The 24,399-nt window shown below is 31.5% G+C and overlaps 3 protein-coding genes across 6 annotated transcripts; 2 read left to right on the forward strand and 1 right to left on the reverse strand.

Moving 5' to 3' along the window:
- The first annotated feature begins 864 nt into the window (after window positions 1-864).
- Window positions 865-11,265, forward strand: LOC25484702 (intermediate cleaving peptidase 55, mitochondrial). Of its 4 annotated transcripts, XR_003011687.2 has the most exons (15): window positions 867-1,139; window positions 1,239-1,325; window positions 2,406-2,669; window positions 3,441-3,533; window positions 3,761-3,967; window positions 4,328-4,431; window positions 4,639-4,705; window positions 4,777-4,884; window positions 5,787-5,879; window positions 6,843-6,933; window positions 7,064-7,134; window positions 8,114-8,169; window positions 9,537-9,597; window positions 10,689-10,867; window positions 11,089-11,265. XR_003011687.2 is itself a non-coding variant. In XM_024782987.2 (14 exons), the coding sequence occupies exons 1-14, from the start codon at window positions 1,092-1,094 to the stop codon at window positions 10,800-10,802; spliced, it is 1,464 nt and encodes a 487-aa protein (XP_024638755.1). In that variant the 5' UTR covers window positions 868-1,091; the 3' UTR covers window positions 10,803-11,265. The 4 variants fall into 4 exon arrangements, 2 of the variants coding, with proteins under 2 accessions (XP_024638755.1, XP_013469076.1); XR_003011690.2 differs by lacking the exon at window positions 11,089-11,265 and having other exon boundaries at window positions 865-1,139; window positions 7,064-7,129; window positions 10,689-10,770; XM_024782987.2 differs by having other exon boundaries at window positions 868-1,139; window positions 10,689-11,265.
- Window positions 11,266-17,574: 6,309 nt separating this feature from the next.
- Window positions 17,575-18,417, forward strand: LOC25484703 (uncharacterized). Its single transcript, XM_013613623.3, has one exon. It carries the CDS (start codon window positions 17,636-17,638, stop codon window positions 18,155-18,157), a length of 522 nt encoding a protein of 173 aa, XP_013469077.1. The 5' UTR covers window positions 17,575-17,635; the 3' UTR covers window positions 18,158-18,417.
- Window positions 18,418-18,494: 77 nt separating this feature from the next.
- Window positions 18,495-21,819, reverse strand: LOC25484704 (protein AGENET DOMAIN (AGD)-CONTAINING P1). Its single transcript, XM_024783005.2, has 3 exons — window positions 21,545-21,819; window positions 20,963-21,445; window positions 18,495-18,863 (listed from the first exon to the last, which is right to left on the reverse strand). The coding sequence occupies exons 1-3, from the start codon at window positions 21,623-21,625 to the stop codon at window positions 18,849-18,851; spliced, it is 579 nt and encodes a 192-aa protein (XP_024638773.1). The 5' UTR covers window positions 21,626-21,819; the 3' UTR covers window positions 18,495-18,848.
- Between the last annotated feature and the right edge of the window lie 2,580 nt (window positions 21,820-24,399).

Consider the following 24,399-nt stretch of genomic DNA (forward strand, 5'->3'; position numbering starts at 1 on the left):
TTTACCCCCTCTATTTTGATTGAATCGGGATTTTGCCCCTCTTATTTTAAAACTCGGAATTTTACCCCCTCTATTTTACGTTTTTTAGAATTTTACCCCTATTTTAAAATAAAGAACCAAAAAATACTAGAAAAATAAAGAAACGCAAATATTATGATCTCTAAAAAATAGGGGGTAAAATTCTAAAAAACGTAAAATAGAGGGGGTAAAATTCCGAGTTTTAAAATAAGGGGGCAAAATTCCGATTCAGTCAAAATAGAGGGGGTAAAATTCCAAGTTTTAAAATAGGGGGGGTAAAATTCAGATTCAATTAAAATAGGGGGGGGGGGGGGGGGGGTAAAATTGCATTTAAGCCTAAAAAAAAATAAGAGTCTTGCTAAATAGTGCGTCCTCGGATCATTGATTAAAGATTCTACAAATAAAAATATTGTCTGTAACCAAAAAAAATAAAAATATTGTCTTGGAAATGTAAGATTTTATTTTTGATCAAGTAATGATTACGCAATTCTTTCAAGAAAATTTGTTTGTTTTGGATGCTTAACCAATATTTTTGAGACACTAGTTAACATTCTCTAAAAAAAAAATTGTGAGGGCCGAAATTATTTAAAACAATTTAACTTACCAAAATCAAAATTAAAATAAATAGACAAAATTTCAATTAAATCTTCCATAATAAACTCAAAATTTTGTTTGTTAAACAAGAACTTGCAAATGGATCTTAAACACACGGTGAAGAAATTTTATACAAAAAATGATTTGTTTAAAATTTGTCACCTTATGCTTAAAGAACCATTAACATTCTCCTTATAAATAATGTTTACAGCTCCCTGAATTGATAATAAAAAGAGAAGTCCTTGTAATTTATATCCTGAGCGGTCTACTTTAATTTAAGACTACCCGATGTGGGCTTTATTTGAAAGGCTCAAAAACAAACAAGCAGCCAAGCACGAGACACAACAAATCGAGCGAGATTGCAAAAGTGCAAAAAACGGTTTAAGCCCTCCTACTCTCTTAAACCCTCTCTAATTCCATTAGAGTTAAAACCTCTGGTTTAGTTTAATTTAGCGAGTTGAATTGAACACAAAAGAGAGATGCAGGGTATTGTAAGAAAACTAACCAAAACATTTTCACACAGACAGGTATGTATGTATGAGCATATCTTCATTTCTTCAAATTCACCTAATTACTTGTTTCAATTAATCAAGGAAATAATCATTTTAGTTAATCTGAATAATTAGCATTTGCAGGTTCTAGGTTTTCGTTCTTATTCCAATCATAAGGTTTCTGTTGATGTTGGACAACCAACCCCTGCATCTCACCCGCAGGTACTATTTCACAACATCCACCTTCAAAATTAAATTATTATTATGTTCTTATTTCGCATTTCCTTATAAATTAGTTTTACGCTAACGTCCAATAAGACATTTCTACTTTTCTATTTCATACTATTAATCAATTTTAAAATACACTCAAGAGTAGGATGACATGCCAAAACAATGAGTTCTTAGTTCTTACTGAATGTGAGTGTAAAACGGGTTTACACTAATGATACATGTCTTTTAAGTTCTTAGTTAATAAGCACAAGTCTTTTAAGAATTTAAACTACTATGCATTGATAATAGTATAATTTTTTTTTGTACTGGTGTTAACAATATAGAGAATCAAAGAGAAGAGAGCAAAACAACAAAGGCGGCTAGAGTTTCATTAGAATGACAATAACATGACTTATCAAAATAAATATTACAAACGAATATATAGTAAAACCGAAAATGGATAGACTACTAACTAACTTATAAATCTAAAAGGTCCAACAACGTAGTGTATAAATGTGTTTCGACCCCTTGCCCTTTGAGCTAGTTTTTGGGATGAGATCCAAGCCCTGTTAACATGTATGTCCATCAAATTATATTTCATGATGTAGATATTTGTTCTGATATTTAGGAAACATTATAGTAAAACATAATTGGGAGTCTATATATTTTAATCTATCGGTACAATAAGCATAATCTTTAAATTTAGTTGAAAGAGATAATTTTTAGAAGCTAACATTAGTTGTGTCAAAAAAAAGAAGTTAACATTAGTTGGTAAAATCTATGACGCACGGACACAGACACCGGACACTGACACGCCGACACAACTAATAATTTGAAAAAATCACAAATTCAGTGTAATTATAAGTGTCGGTGTCGGACACGACACGTGTCCGACAATGGGACACGCCTAATCCGAGGAGTGTCCGTGCTTCATAGGGTAAAATACTACCATTGTTTAGGACTTTTGGAGTGTCTGAAGTATTCACCAAGTGTTTGACATGCTTACTATGATTTATTTTCAAGCATTTAACCGAAATACTTATTTGTTAAAATTCATTAGCATTTTAAAAAAAAAATTATGATGCATTGTAGCTTCTAAAAGATGGGGAGATCACACCAGGCATATCTAGCGAGGAATACATCTTAAGAAGAGAAAAATTGTTGGAGCTTCTCCCAGAGAAGAGTTTGGCTATCATTGCTGCTGCCCCAGTAAAGATGATGACAGATGTTGTGCCTTATACATTTCGACAAGATGCCGATTACTCATATATTACAGGCTGCCAACAGCCTGGTGGTGTGGCCATTTTAGGGCATGACATTGGTTTATGTATGTTCATGCCAGAAGCCAAACCTTATGTGAGTCTTTTAAAATAGAACATCTTTATTCTTTCTCCCAGTATATATTTTGCAATGCTTACCTATGCCATAAGTTGTCCTGGTATTATCATCATCATTATTATTATCGTCGTCATCATGATCATGATCATGATCATCTTTGGTTAACAAAACTGTATATTATATATTAGAAAAATTCTGTGTTCATTGAAAAAATATCACCTTAAATGTTTTTGGTCCATTAATTTTTGGGTCGTGCTAACAAGTTAAGGGCACTTGTTAAAGATTTAAAACTAGAAATGATTGATGAAATTTAGGTAGAAAAAGTTACTTTTTGCTGTTTCAATGTGTTGAATGCACAATTTCCATTAATTCTTTGTTTTGAATCAGCCCTTAACTTTTGTCAGTCCTTAAAAGATCCAAAAATCGTGTGCGTATAATGCCTAAAGAACCTCTGCGAGGGACTTATTAAAACACATTATTTTTGTAAACTAGCAGTATATAGAGACCAGGAATTCCTTTATGAAAAAAACTGATTCCAAAAATCATCTTATATTTGGGGATCAAGAACAGATTTAAGCCACATAAATACTTGAACTTTCATCTGATTATGAATGAATATATTTTCTTTTGAAATCCATGTAGTATTTCAATTGTTTTCATGTTAGAGTGAACCATCCATGAATTTGTACATCATGTGTGTGATTTTTCTTGCCATATCTTCTAGGGTTATAAGATATGAAGTAACTAATTTTGATGCTAACATGACATTGAAATCTTTAATTTGTCTAGGATGTGATTTGGCAAGGGCATGTAGCAGGAGTCGATGCAGCATTGAATACATTCAAGGCCAACGAGGCGTATCCAATGAGAAAGTTGAACGAGGTGAATCACTATTATTGAGTATTAAAAACTTTTTTTACTTATGTAGCAATTATCTAGTCATCTATTTTGTCCTCTACACTTGAACTATTTTCATCGATACGCCTGCTGGTGGCTTGCAGCCAATGATGCCAACTTTTCTGTCTAAAATGTGCATTTAAGTCTCCTCAATCGAACGGTTACTTCTGTTTAAAATATTTCAATTTTAACATTTTTAGTTACTTATTCAGATTCTTCCAGATATGATAAGGGGTTCCCCGAAATTGTATCACAATGTTCAGACTGCTACATCAGCATATACGGAACTGGAGGCCTTCAAGAAACTAGCTTACTGTAACAATGTAAAGGATCTATCTGTTTATACCCATCAGCTGCGATGGATAAAATCTCCTTCAGAGCTCAAGCTGATGAAGGAATCTGCATCAATTGCTTGTCAGGTACTTTCAAGTTTCAACTCTATTTGATGGCTAACTATTTGAGGATTGAAAACCTAGAACTCTTAGTGAGGCTGTAACATGCAGATTTGTTTAGGAGGTCATAGATGCCAAATGGTAAGTGTTGGAAATTCCGCCTTAATTGCGGTCCGCCCCTAGCCTTCATTGCCAGCCTCCAACACCTTCATTGCGCTGGCTTTAAGGGGGTGGATTTAGTCCCTCATTGGATAGATAACACTCTTGAGAAGAGTTTATAAAGAGGCGGCACTCCTCACCTTATAAGCCGGTTTTGTAAGGATGAGTTAAGCCCCAAATTTCAACAGTAAGAACTTAATAATTTGAACATTTTCTGGTTTTGAATAGGCTCTTTTGTCAACAATGATGCATTCAAAAACATACCCTTTTGAAGGTATGCTAGCTGCAAAGGTCGAATACGAATGCAAAATGAGAGGTGCGCAGCGAATGGGGTGAGCATTTCTTTATATTCAGTGACTGTCCCTCTTATGCAATTTGTTCACGCCAGACTGCTTTGTCTCTTGTTATTGATAACTTAAAAAGCTTCTGCAAGAGTAACAGAGAAATTCATTAGTATAGAAAACTAAATGGAAGTTCAACAATCACCCACATTCACAATTAATGAGATAATTTTTATCTTTATTTCCTCTCTGTATCAGATTCAATCCCGTGGTTGGTGGTGGGCCTAATGGAAGTGTTATACATTATTCTAGGAACGATCAGAAGGTAAATTCATTTACTAACTTCCATCTAGTATGTGTAATTTTTTGTTTTCTTATCTTTATCATGTTTGGCAGATTCAAGATGGAGATCTTGTTTTGATGGACATTGGATGTGAGTTACATGGGTATCTCAGCGATCTCACGCGTACCTGGCCACCTTGTGGTAGCTTCTCTTCTGCCCAGGTTAGCATGGTTTGGTTCCTTTTAGAAATCCTATCTAGGTATTTGGGAAATCTTACGGCCCGTTTACTTTGAGAAAATATTTTGTTTTCATTTCTTGTTTTCACTTCTAATTACAAAGTTGATACATCGTTTTCAATATGTTTTCTGTTTTCAACGATTTTTACAGAAAACACTGAAAACAATCTGTTGTTGTTTTTCCTTGGTAGACTATTTACTGATGATTTAATAGCAATCCAAGACAAGCAGACTGTATAGTCCTAGTTTTCCATTGTAGTCCTCATTCAATGATAGGCTTAATTGCATCGATTTTCATTTATGGATATGCATATGCTCTCATATGTATTGCACTTCTTTTGGATCGGGTTTCTGTGATATTGACCCATTTTTAATCTAATTCCATTTTTTATTCTAGTAGTATGATTTTCTAAGCTATGGTATCCAATATCCATACCTTGAGTAAAAAATAAAAGATATTATTCTTCTATAAACATCCTAGTTGTTTCTTGTTCCCTGTCAAAATGCAGATGGTGGTATGCTAACAAGTCATTATAGCCCAAATGAACATTTTTGGACATACAAATTGTTTGAACGTGTAAAATATACTCTAAATATTTTGTTCATGCATGAACGTCAATTTGTGATAAATTCTGCCTCTTCATGCCCCCTTTGTTTTGGGGATCTGATGTGCCTAAAGCTTGCACATGCCCGACATATGGCATGTGGGGCAGAATCTTTCTTTCCTTCTGCTATCCCAATGTCTTATGAATATTTGAAACTTGGTTTCTGTTCCATATTCATGCGAAAAGAATCTGGTATAAAATAGACTGCTCATTCAACTCGTTGCTTTGCCCTTATAGTCTTGTCACTTTTAATATGAATTTCTCGATTTTTCTATATTTCAGGAAGAGCTTTATGAGCTTATACTAGAAACTAACAAGCATTGTGTGGAACTTTGTAAGCCTGGTGCTAGTATCCGACAAATACACAACCATTCGGTATCTCCTTTTTCTTATCATTTTTTCAATTTATAAAGATGCAATAAGGTCACTGTCCTTATCCTTAAATAAAAGTCATCGTCCTTCATGACAGTTATTCTAATAACTTAAACTTTTTGAAGTTGATGATTGACATGGTATTGGAGTCTCTTTGATTAAGTGTGTCTGGTTCCACATTGGGAAACCCAAAATCAAGTTTGATGAATAGATTTGTCTTGAATGTTGTGCCTAATGTGTGCGGTAATTTTGAGTCAAGGTTAACAATGGACTCCAAACTTAATTTGAACCCCTAAGCATAATGCTTTCGTGGTTAGTAAAGTTATGACTATTTTAATAAAATTAATTATGAATTGGTAATTATCATCTAAAATATGGTTTTATTACTATTATTCAAACATTTACTGTGTCAAACATCGATTTGCAAATAATTATTTACAACTATAAATCAATCTACTTAACTCATTTTCAACCAAAATTAGTTTTGCAAAATTAAGTTTCTCTAAAATTAATTTTTGAAACTTCAATTAAAACATGCTATAAGTTGTTAGGAGTTTAATCCTTGTTGTTCTCATATTTATAAATAAATATTGAATTTTAATGTAAGGAAGGTTAGGCCTGTGAACGCCCATGTTTCAACATGAGGGGTGTGTTAGAGATATATAATAAAACCACAAGCCTAATTGCATATTATTTCTCAAGATTTTTAGTAAAACTGAATCAATATTATTCCAAGATTTTTAATTTAGCTTATTTGATGTGCATTTGTTTTGCATTAATCCTAGTCTATGCATGATGAGCACTATCTCATAACCAGTAAACAACCATAGTGTGCCATTTGCCTGAGTATCTTCTTATAGACCCTTCTGTGCTTAGTGTCTGCCGTACTAGCTTCTCGCGTGCTAGCTTCTCGAAGCTTATTTCACAATAAAATAGTGAACCGTGTGAAATGGTCTGGTTGCACAGGTTGAAATGCTGCAGAAAGGACTCAAGGAGGTTGGAATTTTGAAAGATGTTGGAAGCAGTTCCTACCATAAGCTGAACCCAACTTCTATAGGTAGCCTGGTCTTACCCATGTTTTAGCTGACAAAGCATGCCATATTTTTTTTGTTATAGATATTCATAAGCTGGTTTGACATTTGAAATAAAAATACGGTGATGCATTTAGTCATGTTTTATTGATCCAGGTCACTATCTAGGAATGGATATTCATGATTGTTCAGCGATTAGCTTTGACTGTCCTCTGAAGCCAGGTGTTGTAAGTGCTTTCCCTGACTGAACAACAGTTCAATAATTAATATCAATTACTTGTCAGATGTGGGTGAGGATTATGTTCCCATAAAATCATTATATGGTAATGGTTTTTAGTCAACTGTGTCAGCGTCACTTCATAGTGTTTTCAAACTAAATAAACATGGTTTGAAATGCACATTTTTCAGTATTTCCAAACATTGGTTTCATCTAAGGTCCTTGTAATTTGTGTCTATCCAAGTTTGAAGCAATCGTTCAGTAGTCTGCACTTTCTTTTCTTTTAAGTGATTTATTAAATGATACCTTCATTCCAAAATTTCCCCTTGTAGACCTAGCAAATTATATTTCTCTATTTTCAATTTTTGTATGGTAAAGGGTAAAAAAGACTCTCAGCCAATCAGCTTAAAAATATTCTGCTGCATTTAAATATCATACAAAAATCATACAAATAGGGAAGTTTTAGAGTTTACACCCAGGGACACTTTTCCAGTGATCATCACCACATTTTATGTATGAAAATAGGATTTGCTTCTCTAAAGTAAGGGCTGCACTTAAGAGGATAAATTGTGTAAGGATAGTGTTGATTGGAGAATCAATGGTTGAGAACTTAATAACTTCATATTTAGTGTGTTATATACATGCACATCTTTTATCACATTCTTAATGTTAATATCCAGCAATTATATTTGCATTTAATCCTCTAAAGTGAATCTCACACTTCCGATGAGGCAAATCCATGAAAATATAATAAAGTTTCTGGCCAAATTAATATAGTTTGTTATTTTTTAGCGGGCTAGGGTGGGATGGGAAGGAAGTAGTGTTGGATTGATGTGAATGAGCATTGCCACCAAGTTTTATATTTCTTTCAGTTATCTAATTGGATTTTTTACCGGAACTTGTCATTCAAATATGCTTTACCAAATTCATATGGACATAATGTATACTCGCATTAACTGACAGTCTGTTCTTTTTTAATTTGTGAGCAGGTAATAACTATTGAACCAGGAGTGTACATCCCATCTTCTTTTAATTGTCCAGAGAGGTACTTACTAAAGTTGATTGAAGAACTTGTTTTAACAAATTGATTATTACAAATTACTGGTTTACCAGCTATTTTTACAACATTCAAATTCATGGGAAGTTTCCTTCCATTAACCACTTCAGAAATTTTACATCTCATTTTCGCCAGAATCTGATTATGTACATCAGTATGTTAAAACCTGGGTTGGATAACCCTGGTTGCTTCTTATTTTCAAGGATATTTAGTATTGATTTCCCTGCTTATTCATTATCTTCTGAATTCTGTAAGTTCTTGTTTGATTCAATAAAATGGGGGTGAAAGGAATGAAAATGATTAGGGTTTGTTTAATAGGAATTTTAGGAGGTCAATCATTTCCAAGGGGGATTTCTTATTCTATCTTATGAGGGAAGATTCATTCCCTCTAAAGTTGAATGGAAATGTACTATCTATGTCCCTTATTACAAGCAGCATTGGATAATTTCATGCATTAAGAAAATTAGATAATGGATTAAATTTGTATATTTTGTAAATTGATGTTCCAAAATTGCTTTTTAATGAAGTTTAGTTAAGCAATGAAACCACAAGGTAGTAAATTAATTTAGGGGTATTTTTTGTAAGAGTAATTTATGCATCTAATAATTTGGAGAAGGGATTATTTTTAAGCATATTTTTTTAAAGTGGGTTTTATATTTAAGGACAGATGTAGTATTTCTTTCCAAACATTAAATTGTTACCCTGTATATTTTCTAAAAAAGGTAAAAATATCATGTCCTACTCCTACATGTGCCGCATCGTCGTGGCCCTACCTTTACCAACCTGTAGTTTCCACTAAACTAGCTCCACCCCAAGGGTAGGTCTGTCATAAAATATTGTAATATTCTACTCCTGTTTGCTTTGGCAGACCATGTAAAGTATAATGGAATAGTCATTTGATCATATCAAACATGCTAATGGAAATGACTATTCTATTCTATTCCATTCTCATTCTTATTAAAATCATTCCATTGATTTGAACCTGCTCGGGACCTGAATTTCTACAGAAGTATTACTCATAAGTTATTTAATCCATCAAGAGACATGGATGCAGTTTTGGATCTTGAATTTTTTTTAATTTTATTTGGGAGTTATGAATGTTTTTTAAGTTGATTGGTTTCGGTTGCAGAACAAGTTGTACAATTGAGCTTAACATAGTATGAAGTTCATTTTTTTCCGCATCTGTATTGTACTTGTTTTACCCTTTTAGTCATTCCCTTTCCTTAACTTCAGTTACATCCTTGATTGATCTCAATCTCACATTATTTGGTCACCATGTATCCCATGTGAGCATTTAAGTTGGTTTTCAATCTTGGCATTCAATGTTTCAGTTTCGTACGTGATGTCTAATGCAGGTACCAAGGCATTGGGATCAGGATTGAGGATGAGATTCTCATTACAGAAACAGGTTATGAGGTAGTAATTTCTTTCTCTAGAAGTAGTGCAATTGAAACTGTTTATTTGTGACAGATAGAGATCTGCTCATTACTCTTCTTATAAATTTTGAAATAATGAATGAAGGTAGTAGGTCCTTTCATTTAAAAATTGTGTTGATTTACCTCTTTATAAACATTCCTTTTTTCTATAGGGTCCCATCTATTTAATATTTATAAAGACAGACAAAAAATTTCAATTGACAGTCATATATCATATAAAATTTTAAAAGAGAGGATTATTCAAACAACAAATCAAGTTTCAAGTAAATAATTATCCTCTTTAAAAAATAAAAATAAAACTAAGCACTTGCTAATGAAATTTTTGCAAGCTGTAAAAGAAGAGGATGACGCTTCACTCAGCAAGTCATCATCAACTATACTTTTTGGTTTAATCTTGATTTTAGCTTTTAACATACTAGTAAGGTTGAATCTTTCATTTGAAAAATTGAAAATATTCATTGGAAACAGCAGCTTTTCAAGTCATCCATTAATTGGAAAGTGCTACTTTTTATTTTTTGTTTTCTTAACCAATGTCTTAAGGGCATTTGTTTCATGAGTGCATGATCCTAATATCAAATCCTTAGCAGAATTTTAAAGCCAGTGCATGATTAAGTGATGGAAGTAACTGTGATGACCTTTTTCTCAAGGATAGCAACCCCTTGATAAGTTGTTATCTGTGATTGGTTCTGGTATTCATATGGTTCTGTACAGTACCATTAAATGCGTTCCATCTTCCATATAAGGTGAAACCAAATGTACCGTAACGCTAGAAGCAAAAAACACTATACAGTGACTTTTTCTTGGTGTGTGGTTGTATGTGGACAAAATTTGGGCGAAATTTCTTAGGTTCCTGCAGTGATGTTCTCTAAATATAAACGAAAGATGAGTATTACTTTTAATTCCCCAACTATGATAACTTTAGAAAAGAAAATGAAGTGGCTAAACAAAATTAATATATTATATACTTTTCTATTCAAAACGGTTCTATAAGAACCTACAGAACTTAACCAAGTTTAATAACACGCACATGCGCGCACTCCTGAAGTTAATAACTAATATTACACAATACAGGTCCTAACAGCATCAATTCCTAAAGAAGTGAAGCAAATTCAGTCCTTACTAAACAACTTCAGCCATGGAATAGGGGTGGATAGCCAGAATAACCTGAGAGCTACATCCAGCTGATACTGTCCATGTGCATTAAAGAACCGGGGACAGTGAATATGTGCATTGCATTGTCAAAACTGTTGGTAAATTATTTCCATCCCTTATTTTTTGCCTCCTTCATTTGAGCAACATTCCAACTTGTATTCTACAATCTTGGTCGGAAGGGGGGACAAAAGAATAAGAGAGAAAGGTGGGGCAAGGTTTCATTGCTTATTTTAGGTTCTTCTCTTTTTGTGAACTGATAAAGTAGTAGGTTTCTTGCACCTAATTGCTGCGTAATCCCTGCCTGGTTTTATTGGTGTAGATTATTGATGATCTGATAAAATGGCCAGCTCCATATGATTTTTTCACAGCAGTTGGAAATTGTACTGTAATCTTTTACACTGGCTTTACGACAAAGGAAAGAGTTTAATTTCTATATATTTTCACTGTAAAATTTTAGTCATTTTATAATATATCCTTGTTGAATGAGTTCTAAAAATGGGAGATTAGTAACTTAGTCCCTGAATAGGAAATGAATTGTCATTTTAGTCCCTGAATGCATATAAATTGCAAAATAGTCCTTGAATGTAGACTCTGTTAGTCAATTTAGTCCTTGAATGCAGACTCTGTTAGTCAATTTAGTCCTTGAATGTAGACTCCGTTAGTCACTTTGGTCCCTGAAATTGACCAACAGTTTTACATTCAGGGACTGTTTTGCAATTTCTCTGCATTCAGGGACTAAAATGACTACTCCTTTCCCATTCAAGGACTAAAGTGACTAACTCCCTCATACTTGTTTATTTATTTTTACATATTTCATTACTCACCTCCTGTATTCTCTCTAATGACCAATTAAAAGGCGGACAACAAATAAGGAAAAATATAAGCAATTAATGAGACTTCGTCATGTTTAATCACATGTTAAAAATCTTGTTATCTTTTGGCACTTCATGCTTTTTTTAGCACTAAATAGTTGTGCTGTTATGACAAAGATAGTAATACTCTGCTAATAAAATAATCAGTTTGGACGTCACTAAATTCAAGAGTCTAAATTGTTGATATGACATTAGATACGACAGATACACTGACATATAAAACATCGATAATAATTTTGAGAAAAATGACATATTTTAGTGGTAATCACATGTGTATTTGTTAGACATTGAAACGTGTCAGACACCAGATATATCTTTGATTAGAAGTGTTAGTGTTTACAAAGATCATGTATCTCAATCATTTAGTCAACAATATGTATGGTATTAAAAAGTGTAATGGTTTCACATAGTAAACTAGGGAATCGATAACTCCTGAAAGCATCTCTAATAACAAGTTTGTAACGAATTTGAAATTGGCTCCGTAATCAATATTAGGTGGTCCACAATGATCCAAATATTTTTACATTGATAACTCCTGAAAGCATCTCTAATAACAAACACCTTGTGTAAATAAATAACTAAAACATATGAACAGATTGTTTTACAATGAAATATATATATATATATATATATATATATATATATATATATATATATATAAATCCATGTCATAAATTCTCATTGGAGTATATATATTTTTCTTCTACACATTCTATGTACTTAAAATAGTTATATTTGAAACATTCGAGAGGTGTCTCCCAACAAAGGCTTGTTGGTTCGAATTATGGTAAATGATATTTGTATAACTATATTTAAAAATTACTGTGACAAACTTCTTTTCTCTTTTTTTATTAAACAAAAACAGTAGAAAAAGAGAATGCAAAAAGAGTATAAACGATAAAGTTGTCCTAAAAAATCTTCAAAAATACTTGTAAAAATACTACTATCTCCGTTCCTTTTTAATTGTCACATTTTGACATTTTACATAAATCAAGACAATCAACAATTGATACTTTTGATGCAATAAGCTATACTTTTACTATAATGACCTTATTCATTTAATATCTCATTTCATATATTTCTCTCTCCGCAATAAATAACTAAGGATAATATTGGTAAAACAACATTTAACGTTGCATTGAACTTTGAAAATGACAGTTAAATAAGAACAAAAATTTTCTCCAAAAGTGACACTTAAAAAGGAACGGAGAGAGTATTTCTTTTCGGAGTTATCGGTTGCTTACCCTATAAGCAAAGGACAAACAACAAAATAAAAGCTGAGTCCAACATTTATTGCCCTTCCCTTATTTACATTGTATGCTTATATAAATTTCATTTCTAAAGATACTATATTGTCGGTCACTCGTTTTCAATATTGCTATAAGTCAATAATTTTGCTTTTCTCTCTCAAAAAATAATTTTGCTTTTCTAAAAAAAAATATAGGACGAGTTTCATTTTGAAATTTATCTTAATAAATATCATTTTACATGTATTAGTTAGTTTAAAAACTATTTTAATCATATAATTAAAATTCAATCTACAAAGTTTTCGATAACATATCTCAATTGATAAGTATACCATATAAAATATGCAAGAGTGATAGTTCAAACTTTAAACTCCCTCTTATTCATCTTAACGATAAATTTATAGTCATTAAATTACTTGTAAAACAAAAATCAATCTACACACTTAAATACATTCAACTATCAATTTATCTGCTATCTAGAGCTATTAATGAAAGAATGGCAATTATTTAAAAATGACGATTATTTCTAAACAATATTAATATTTAATTAAATATGATGTGATGTTGTGGTGATACATGTAGTAGATGATGGTTTGTGGTTAACTTACCACCGTGTCCCTAAATAAATAGGCCACACCTTCCAACTACATTTTGCGTCAGGTATTCTTATTGGCTTTGCTCTCCAACTCAACTTCTCCCATTATTGTTATGCATTAATTTTTCAGCTGCATCATAAAGGCAAGGAAAGATGGGATTAATTTCAATAAAATAAGTGGAAAAATTATTTTAATAAATTGAATACCCTTCCATGAAAATCGATCAAATCGGATTTAAGATTTTTATTTTTCAAAATCGACTCAAATCTAACCAAACCATATAGAGAGATTAAAACATACAAAAAGTTAAATGATAAAAAATCTCTTTTCAATATTGATGCGTCCTTTCCACTTTCCTCTCCTCAGCAAAGTGGTTTTGGAACTTGTATACGAGATGCAAAAGGAATTTTTGTCATAGCAAAAACTGCGTGGATTACTTCTTTACTCGGTGTAGATATAGGTGAAGCCATATGTCTCTTATTTGTAAGAGTTGTGTTATTTGAATAACAATTTATATGACAATTTATGAGCCAACCATAAATTTACAAAAATAAGACATTAGTATAAAAACCAAAACAATAGAGAGAAAAAGTAAAAGCGTAATGCAAGTATGAGAGAGAAAATTGTTATAAAAAAAAATAATTGTAGAAATATCATTTCTCTATTTGCAATGCAACGGGCAAGAGAGTTCAATCCAATGAATATGAATTTCGAAATAGACTCCAAAGCTATAGCGGATAGCATATATCGAAATTTTTTCAATTTAATTGGTTCCATTTAAACGTGTTAGTCTCCACAACTTACGAATCAATAGTTAAATCTCTATCAAAAAAGTTACTTCATATTTCTTGTTAGCCATCGTCTTGTACAAAATTATCTTCAATGAAATAAAAATATCTAAAGAAAAGAAGCTCATTTCGCATTTCTTCACATATTAAAGGTTTCCCTAAAAAAAAAAATCTTCAATTATTAAACGTGAATTTTAATTGTGTGGTAAATAGTTTTTTTTTTTTTTTTTAAAAGAGTTGTGTGGTAAATAGTTATTTGTCTAAAGTTCTGACTGCTCAAGACAACACTTATTGAGTTGTGAATTGACTCTTTCACTGACAACCAGAATGTTTTTGATCCTAATAAAATTTGAGGATGCTTTCAAACACTCGTCTATACTTCATCGTTAATACAGCGTTTGGCCATTTGGAATGAGATTTTATTTTCCATTTGACTGTCACTCAATCTAAGTGTTTCTTAGATTGTTAAAACGAAAAAAAAATATTATGTATCAGAATAGACTCCAAACTAATTAGGCTAGAAATTTTTTTATTCCAAGTTGCAAGGTGGCTATCATGAGAATAAAATCGATGTATGCATACTGATTAGTTATAATTGTGTTAGTTACAAAGTTGGTTAGTCAGATTATTAAATACAGCTATATTGGCAGTGTTACGTATTTCTGTCGATCATATTTATAAGTAATTTTTTTTCATGATCATTGAATAACTGATGTATTTATATAAATCATAGAGAATAATTATATAAGGACCACTTGTATTCATATTTCTTCATATATCATTTCTTCAACTTGGGGTAAAACTTTTTTTTTCCTCTCTCTTTCTCACATGTGGTTTGAGATGACGATGACATATATATTGAAGAATCCTAAACTAGCTTATTTCGTTTAATTTTTTTACATTCCACCAATCTAAACGTACTCCAACTCCAAGTGATTATGGACCATTAAAAAACTTTTAATCTTAATGATTCATTCATGGTTGTCTGACCAAAATTTAGCACTATATTCTCGATAAAAAAAAAGGCTTATATCACTACATACATCCTCCCCTAAAAAAAATCACTACATACTTTACATATATTATAAAATATTTCTATTAGTAGTAATCATATAATATTAAAATATTTATTAAATACTAGTAAATTTTAATCTTTAAAAATGGTTTAATAAAATGTTTAGAAATATTACCAACAATAAATTGATCCAAGTGATATGAGATTTTGACGCCTTAAGCAAATGATCGGTGGTTTGATATCTGAGTTTTGTGCAAAGAGAAAATTTAGTTGAAATGAGAAAATTCACTTTGTTTGTCCAAAATGTTTCTCAACATAATTGGTATTTGGTCATCGTTAGAAAACAATCAAAACTTAGTATTTATATAACATGGGAATCCGAAAATTAAAATTTTATAAATACAAAATAAGAAAATCAATTAAAAATTGTCTAAATTAGTCGGTCAAGTCAAAGCTTTACTCTTTTTTGGATAAGCAGCTTCACTCTTTTAATTGCTAAAGTAGTTTAGATAAACGAATAAGTTTGAGCAACAAGATTTTTTAACAAGTCAAAATTCGGCTCATAAACACCTGTAACTCCAAGTGACAATTATGTTAAGAAAAGTTTAACTTACATTCTCTATATTGTGTGAAAGACTATCCTCTTGTACTATAGTGTGTTTATTTTGAATATTCTTCGTTCAATAGTAATTTCAATATTGCAGAAAAGAAAAGACCAGAAAGAAATGATGAAGAAAAAAAAAAAACAATGTCATATAAATGGAAAATAGCAATAACTATGTACTACTAGCAATGCAAATTTGCCCAAACATTCAATCATATCTTATCTTGCTTTTTTTTTTGAGTAAATAGTCAATTTTCCCCCTGAAATTGTAAGTTTCATCAATTACCCCCCTGAAATTAACAAAACTTCAATTACCCCCCTGAAATTTCACAACGTTAGTCAATTTACCCCCTCCGTCAAATTTTTCTGTTAGTGAACATGACGTTTTGCAAATACCCCCATGAAGTTTTGCACTTATGTGCAAAATGCCCCTCAAACTTAAAAATTTATATATTTTTTTCTTAAAAACAAACAATTAATAGTTAAATATTAAAACTAACTATTAATTTTGGAATTTGGGAAAACTATATGCATATATACATCAAAATAGGCTCCAAAATGGGGAAAAATGTGTATTTTTTAAAGTGACAATAATGGGATGATTTGTGGATTAATATTGGGGGTTGTGTAGTTTAAATGGTTTGAGCAAATTGTTGAAGGAGTTGGAGGAGTTAAAAGACTAAGATGGTGAAGGAGAAAATATAAATTTAAATCTAATTATTAATTTGTTTATAAACCTCTAGAAATAATAATTTGTCTATTAGAAATAACCATTATTGTCACTTTAAAAATGCATATTTTTCCCTATTTTGATGTATTTATGTATGTAGTTTTTCCAAACTCCAAAATTAATAGTTAACTTTAATATTTAACTATTAATTGTTTGTTTTTAAGAAAAAAATAATATAAATTTTTAAGTTTGGGGGGCATTTTGCACATAAGTGCAAAACTTCAGGGGGGTATTTGCAAAACGTCATGTTCACTAACAGAAAAATTTGACGGAGGGGATAAATTGACTAACGTTATGAAATTTCAGGGGGGTAATTGAAGTTTTGTTAATTTCAAGGGGATAATTGATGAAACTTACAATTTCAGGGGGGAAATTGACTATTTACTCCTTTTTTTTTTAGTACAATATGTCATCTTGCTTTATGTAATATTATTTCTTGAAATACCTAAATATATAAATCATGATATACACTAATTAAAGACACACATAAAACTTATTTACACACTCATGCAACGGAATCAAATTAGAAAAAGACATCTACTTGATTAAAAGTGAAAACAATAACTTCACCGATAAAAGTGGAAAGAATAAATAAAAACAATGAGCCTAATATCTTTCATTCTTATGAAAATATTATATATAAATATTTAAATAAATGAATGAATGTACCAAAAAAATAAAATAAATGAATGAATAATAAAATTGAAAGAGAAAATTATTTTCTTGCAATTTGTACTATTTTGTTCCTCACGTAGATATTTTGTTTGTTTTTTCCTACCATTTAATGAGAGAAGATGTTGATATAATGATATGGATCACATTTCTTCCCATCATCTCCACAACTAAATGAAAATGTATTTATTTATTTTAAAGGACAATGGCATATGTTGAAATTAATGGGAAATAGAAGGGTACTGTCATATGTTAACAACTATATATGACACCACTCTTCATCCTTCAAATATCATTCACAATCAAGTAAGTAACTCATCATTTGATACAAAAAAAGAAAAAATGAATCTTCTTACCGATGAGATCAGAGGCAAATCAGAGGTATACAATGGAGATGAAATCTGCCAAGCAAAGTCCAAGGAACTTCTCTTGGAAATAAACCTACCAAATGGTCTTTTACCTTTGAAGGACATTGAAGAATGTGGTTATCATAGGGAGAGTGGTTTTGTTTGGCTTAAGCAGAAAGCAAGCTATACTCACAAGTTTGAGAAAGTTGATAGGCTTGTGACCTATGGTACTGAAGTCACTGCCACTGTTGAGGTTGGTAAGATCAAGAAGCTAACTGGTGTGAAGGTGAAGGAACTCTTGGTTTGGCTTCCACTGCATGAAATCCAGTTGGATGATCCACCAACTGGTAAAATCACTTTCAGGGCCATTACTGGACTTTTCAGAACTTTCCCTGCCTCAGCTTTTGAGATAGAAGAAGAACAAGTTAAGGATGTGAAGGAAGAGAACAAAGATCAAGTCAAAGAAGCAGAAGCACCTGCTGCTACTGCTGCTGCTGTTGAAGTCAAAGAGGTCTAAATCTGATTCTGATTCTGAATTATTATGCTTATTCCTTAAATAAGTTTATCCAAAAGCTACTTATGTTATGTTTCAGTACATTGTAATCTTTTCTATTTCTTGCTCCACAGCAATGCTTGTTTGTTATGTTTCAGGGTCTTTGATTATTCTGCTCTTATATATGGAGCAGTTTACTTGAAGACTAAGAATATATGAAATTATAATCATTTATCATGATATAATGTGATCAAAGATAATTATTAAAGTTTATTCTCTTCAAAGATAATCCAGCTATAATTTATCATTACCATGCTATGATATCTCCTAACGAAATAAATAAAAGCACACATTCAACAAATATAAACAAGGACACATTCCTTAAAACCTTACATTCATTAGAAGAATGAAAGGAATAATATGAAGTCACAAAATAAAATAAAACACAACAAACCAGAATCTGAAAGTATATGAAATGCAAGTTTTGAGAAGGTAGGTCCACCTTCAAATCCATTCCAAGATACTTAATCCGGAATCTAAAATGCAAGTTAACTTATCAAGTTGAGTTGAAGTTTTGATACATGAAAACTACAAGTTCAAAGTTTTGATACATGAGAACTACAAGTTCAAAGTTGACTAGTAAGAACTGAGTCCAAAACATACATAAAGTTTACGGCTGGTTTTTCCCATCAATATCTCTTGCTGCTTTCGGCATTCAAAACTTCAAAGCCTGAAGTAGTTTAAACCAAAAACTTGAGGTTAGGACCATCAAATCAAAATATGTATTTGAATGTTGAAGAGACAATACTACATCATAGTTTAGTAAATTTGAAAGGCAAGGATATATCAATTTACTCGATCTGTACTTTTACAGTAACAAAAGTAGTTGTTAAGGCCTCGTAAGCCTTAACATTCTAGCCACAAATGTGAAGCAAAATACTATTCAAAACATTGCTTGACGTCATCATGTCAACATTAAGTATTGCTCAACAATATCATTAATAAAATGTCCCTAACATGAGTAAATGCTAGAAAACTAGTAGTTGTGTGTGGTATGGCAATTTCATTGACAGACTCATTTTCAAATATTGTGCATCACGTTGACAAGATAGACAAAGATACTTTCGAACTACTCTTTTGATCAATCTATAAGATAAACTTGATTGGAGAGTCAAGAGGAGATAAATAAAAAGTTAGAGATATGGTAACAAGCCTAGGAAATACATGATTTCCACCATGTTATAGAAGTAAGACAAATTATTATGCAAGCCAGGTCTACCGATCCACAAAAAACAAAATTAAAAAAATAATGTAAATGGAGAACATGTGATTCAACAAATCTTAACTTTTGAGTCTATCATAGAAAGTTATAGGGAGATAAAAGCAGATATTCACAGGATCCAAATAGTATGGATGAAATAAAGGAATGCTATGTTATGTGATATCAAAATCACCTTGATTTTCCAAAAGCTACATTTTTTAGCTTTTGCAAAATTACGATGGATCGCGGTGATTCTGATATACTCACCGTGATATTAAACGTACATTAAATATTAAGTAGTATATAGTTAACAAATAGGATTGAACAGGTGCTTAAAAAAAGGTAGAATTAAAAATATAACTACTGAATAGTTATTTGGAATAATAACTCTCATAATAAAGAAGATGGTAGAATGTCATCTTAGGTGGCGTGAATTTGTACTCTTAGAACAACAACCAGTAATAGAAGAAACGAAAAATTCTAAGACAATGTGACATAATCTTTGTTCACGTAGTTAGTTCAACCATTAATAATGCCTACCACTTGCGACAATAGAGTAGCTATAGTTCTGTATAGTTCTTTGATGAATTAAGGATTACAGTGATACAAACAACATATACAGCACTTCAGTTAAAATTATAGCAATACCCATGAAGTGAACTCAACATGGACGTAGAAAGGAAAGGCTGTAAGTATCGATACTATAGTTTTAGAGACAAACAAAAAACTATAACTCAAAACATTAAGAGCCATTTAGTGGTAAATAGTAATATATCTTTCAACCTAACACATGGTATATACAACATGATCTTTTATGGTTTGGATTAGTTCATATTGTTGATTTTCCTGGTTGTAGTTGTTTACTCAAAGAATGCACAATTTAAAGCCAACAATAAAAGATGCAGAGCAAGTTTGGTTAAATACTGAAGAAAAAACTTTGATAGTTCAAATTCTAGAAATCTAGACCATAAAAGCGTGACAAAACAGGAAAATCAAACCCACTTATAATCGTTGGCATGAATTAACAATAACTATCTTAATGTGTTATTAAATGTAAATTATTTTTCTGAGCAACAATAAATTTAAAAACATCAACCGTATACCCTGGATTCCAGCACGGATGAAATCCAACATACTCCAAAAGATTAAGTCCCTTTAAATAAGATTTATTTTTGCCATAAACTCATGCTTCAATTAATCCAAAGGAAGACTAGATTTCCTTTTAGAAATGATTATGTGACCGGACGTCGATAATTCAATACAAATCATTTTCACAAAACTAAGGTCATGTTTGGATTGACTTATTTGAGTTTATCTATTGCCGTAAGTTTTGTGAGACTGTTTGCGAGAATTTATGAAAACAGCTTTTGACAAATTTCATAAGCTTTGTCAACTTATTTTCACAAGTTCTGGATATAGCTTAAAAAAACAATTTAATGGTATCTTACGCAAGCTCATACATAAGGGCTTGTGCTATAAGCTGCAAATAAATTGTTTATACAAACATGCCCTAATTAAGTGTCAATTTGCATAATCAAAAGATCAAACATTGCAATCATATATAATACCTTAGAAGCCATGACCCATCTGCGATCCATCCAATCCTGATGCAGCCTCAACTGAGAATGATGAAACTCCATCTCTTCCTTGAAGCTCCTGAAAAACACAACATACTTGGAGTCCCCAACAACTTTTGTAACAATACCAACCCACCAGCCATCATTGTGAAAAGCATCAACTTCGTCGAAAAATTTGAACTCAGCAACATCATCAGTCTTTGGTGGACGAGGCCTAATATGCCGGATATTCAACTCCTCTCTCAAAGGCTTAGAATCATCATCGATCAGGGCCTCATACTCGACGACAAACCTAAAATGTCGCTTTAATTCAACGATGGTGCCAAGAAACCAAGCCCCTTTGAGACCCTTTTCATCACTACAGACCTCAACCAATGCTCCTACCACAAAATGAAAACCATCCTTCTCCAAGGTTACTGTTTCATTGGCTTTCACCAACACCTTTTTCTTGATTTCATCATTATAATTATCAACCTATAACATGCAAATCAAGTTAATATAACTATTCACAATAACAACATTTAACATGCAAATAAATAACAATTCATTATAAACAATGGAATTGAAGCTTACCTGCTGTTGAAGTGGATTGGTAGTGTTAGCGGAGGCGACAGAGGCGGAGGAAGAAGCACGGGTTGTGGATCTGGTTGCCATGGAGTGGTTGGATTAGGGTTTTTGATTTCACCAGCTGTGATTGCAGAAATGGAAAAGAACAAGACAGTGAATGAACGAGAGCGTTTTTATTTAGCTACTTTGTTTTTTTATTACGTGAAAAGTGTGTATGGACTTTAGGCGGGAATTATTAGAATGAGTTTATAATCGGCTAATTTCATTTTCAAATCCGCCGTTACAAATAAGTTCTTGGAAATTGGGACTTTTGTATGAATTTTAGCATGACTAGCTTGAGATACATGAGTTAGCATGACTAACTTAGTCAAAAAAAAAAAAATTAGCACGACTAATGTGAGATATACAACGTGTATTTCTTTCTTTCAGCCGATTTTTTTTTTTGAGTTTCTATCGCCAGAAATTTAATTTTGATTTTAATGTTTGAATTTTAAATTGTTGATTATTGATTAATGGTCAATACTAATTCATCTAGTAATGCTTGCAACATCTTGGACTTACATGTATTATTTTATCGTTGGAATCTTTAACATGCAAACAGAGTTGATGATATTATATGAGTGTTACACTTTATGGGATGTTATGCTTATAACAAGGTAGGATAAAATTAGATTAAGTGTAGTATTGTTAATCTGATGAATTGATGATATACTATGAGAACTGAACTTTTGATGTCATTTTACAAACAGTGGGGTGTTTTACTCATTAAATTTTTGATGTTATAGTGTTAACTTCACCAAAAAAGTCATTCTTATAACTTCACCATAGAATTTTCCTTTTTTTATATGCAAAAGTAAAAGATCGAATTTCTGATCACCTATATAAAAGTTCACGCCTCTTACCATTTAAGTATAATTTTAAATCAACAACTCCGTAACATATTAAGCCACCTCAAAAAATTTATTTATAAAAAATAAGTATTATCAACATTTTTTTTTTACAAAAGTATAAATTATCAATTGATTGACAAACTTATTCATCTTGTTTGATGATATTATAAGTTGTAAGACAACACTCGTAAAAGATATAATCGAAGAATTTCTTTCAAACAACTTAATTGTTTATATTAAAAAAGACACGGTGTCCGGTTAGTTGGGGTGTCTATTGTTCTCTTCATTTTTAGCTGTTTTTCCGTTGATGTCCCGTCTATGTATGATATCTTTGTAAGGTTTTCCGTTTTGTACAGTCTGGTGTGTCGTGCACAGGTTAACCTCTAATAATATATGTCGTTTCAAAAATAAAAGAGAAATGATATTTGGACAACCATTTTTGATAACTTTTGTGACAACTTTCTCTCTCATACTCACATTATCTTTTTAATTTCTCTCTCTATTGCGTTGATTTTTGTGCCAATACCTCATTTCCTTTGTAAAATTTTGGTTGTAATAAAAGTTGTCACATATATGGATGTTCAAATAACATAACTCAAAATAAAATTGTGTCTTATTGATACAAAATCTATTATGAAATTTTCTTTTTTGAAAAAATTCTATTATGAATAAGTTTAACTATTTAAAGCATTGTAGAGTTCGACTTTGTTAAGGATTATTATCAAATATTATTATTTTGGGGTGCTTTATTTATGTTTAAGGTAAATAAAAATTAATGTTATTTTTTTCTTACCGATTAAGTTTAATATATTATATATTATTTTATTGCTTTCTTGTCCCCTTATAAAAAAAATAATGATATTTACACAATCATTTTATGATAACTTTTGGGACAACCTTTTTATTCTCACTTTTTATTGATCAAAAAGAACAGAGAGGAAAAAAAAATAAAATAATAAGAGTACAAATTGTCTAAAAATTATACTAAAATAGTTGTATAAATATCATTTTTCGGTGAAAAAGCCAATATCATTTCTCGGTAAAAAAAGCCAATATTATTGGGTGACAACTAGGGTACACATGGAAGAATGGTGGGTAATTTACCCCAACCAATACACATTAGCCACATAAGGACATTTTTAAGTGGTATCCATGAACTATCTTGACCCCACCAACAAATTGTTCATTTTCATTGGTTGGTGGATAAATTACCCACCATTCTTCAAAGGTAATCTAAAAAAAACCATATTATTGAGCGATTGTGTTGACCGAGTATTTGATATCCAAGTAACTCCGACTGTGTTTTTTTTTAAAGACCGTGCATCAAGTCCACATATAATTTCTGTCATAAAAGAAAATCCACACATAATCGAATCAACGATGATTCAAAACATTGAACCATGAACAAGCATGTACGGTCTATATAGTTTGGTTATAGAGTAGTTTTGCCTCACTTTTTGAATAGTTTGAAGTAATTGAGCATACATAAATTCTTCGTGTCAATGTTAATTATACTTGTAGCTGCATGAGCCAAAAAAAGTGGAAAAATCATAGTGTGTTTGGTTGAATTGTGGCCAATAGTCACCGTGAATTTAGAGCTCTTTTAATGTAGTCTTCAGTTCTTTTAAAGCTAATATAGTGTACGGTTTAATGTGATTTATCTTTTTTATGTCTAAGTGAACACAACATTTGATGCACATGTTCTAGCAATAAACCAATTATTAAGACCAAATATTAATCAAATCCATACAAAAAAGTTACAACCATTAATGATCATACTACTTCTCATCTACCATTTGTCGCACAAAATGCATATCTATTGATACCAGCTTGTGAGATCCATGAACCTTGCCAGTAATGTTAGATAAAGTTTGTCAGCATATTTAACAAAGGATTTATGTAACATGTGCAATATTGCATATGTGAGTTTGCCGTGAATGAGCATAAAGTTTATAGGAGATGCAACATCTG

The sequence above is a fragment of the Medicago truncatula genome, chromosome 1 (assembly GCF_003473485.1).
Source record: "Medicago truncatula cultivar Jemalong A17 chromosome 1, MtrunA17r5.0-ANR, whole genome shotgun sequence".
NCBI lineage: Eukaryota > Viridiplantae > Streptophyta > Magnoliopsida > Fabales > Fabaceae > Medicago > Medicago truncatula.